This window comes from Fonticula alba (assembly GCF_000388065.1).
Source record: "Fonticula alba strain ATCC 38817 unplaced genomic scaffold supercont2.13, whole genome shotgun sequence".
NCBI classification, from domain to species: domain Eukaryota; order Rotosphaerida; family Fonticulaceae; genus Fonticula; species Fonticula alba.
In genome coordinates, this window is record NW_009242983.1 from 20,756 (window position 1) to 21,508 (window position 753).

The 753-nt window shown below is 77.6% G+C and overlaps 1 protein-coding gene across 1 annotated transcript in view; it reads left to right on the forward strand.

The window, feature by feature from the left end:
* Window positions 1-591: 591 nt before the first annotated feature.
* H696_05690 (serine/threonine protein kinase) overlaps window positions 592-753 on the forward strand; it is a gene marked incomplete at its 5' end in the record, with an annotated part of 10,867 nt that continues 10,705 nt past the window's right edge. The window contains one exon of the mRNA XM_009499508.1: window positions 592-620. Coding sequence (XP_009497783.1) covers window positions 592-620 — 29 coding nt within the window. The remainder of the gene's footprint in view (window positions 621-753) is intronic.

Here is a 753-nt window from a genome sequence, read left to right on the forward strand (position 1 = left end):
CCGCCCGCTCGCGCATGATGGCCCGGCCCGGCGGCCGACCATGCAGGCCGCCTTCACGCGTGCCCGGTGAAACACCCCCCGCGCCGCACACACCCGCCGCCCCCAGCGGCGCCAACCCCCCAAGGGCATCGGGCCCCTCAAAGGTAGCAATCGGCAGCCATAACCATAACAATGGCGACCCATTCGGACCCTGAAACGCGGGCGCGCCCCGGGCACCGACCTGCCCGGCGCCGGGGAACAACAAACCGCACCGCGCTCCGGGCCCCGCCCCAGCATAGACCGAACCCCGCGCGGTTGGTGCCCACGCAGCAGGTCCACGGGCCGGGCCCGATCGCCCGCAGGCTGAGCCCCGTCGCAGGCGACGGACCCTGGCCCGGGGCGCGAGCCGGGCCCCGGGCCGGAAGAGGGCCCTCGAGCGAACAACCGACACAAGCGGACCGGCCGCCCGTGTGCTCCCCGGCCCCCCCTTCCCCGCCGCCCTGCCAGGCTGACCGGCCTGCGCCTCGACCAGCCGGCCCGCCGAGCCAGGGGCTACGGCCGCCCTGGCGCCTGCGCCCTGCCCCCGGGCCCTCCCCAGACACGGAGCCCCGCATGTCGATGTTGTTGGACGCCGGCCGCTGGTGTCGCGCCCCCCATCGCCAGCCGGCCGCCCCGGCCCTCGGCAGGCCGGGCCGCACAAGGGGACGCCGGCCGCCGCCCCTCCTCCAAGACCGGCCGCCATCGATCTCCCCCCTCCCCCCGCCCCCCAGCCCC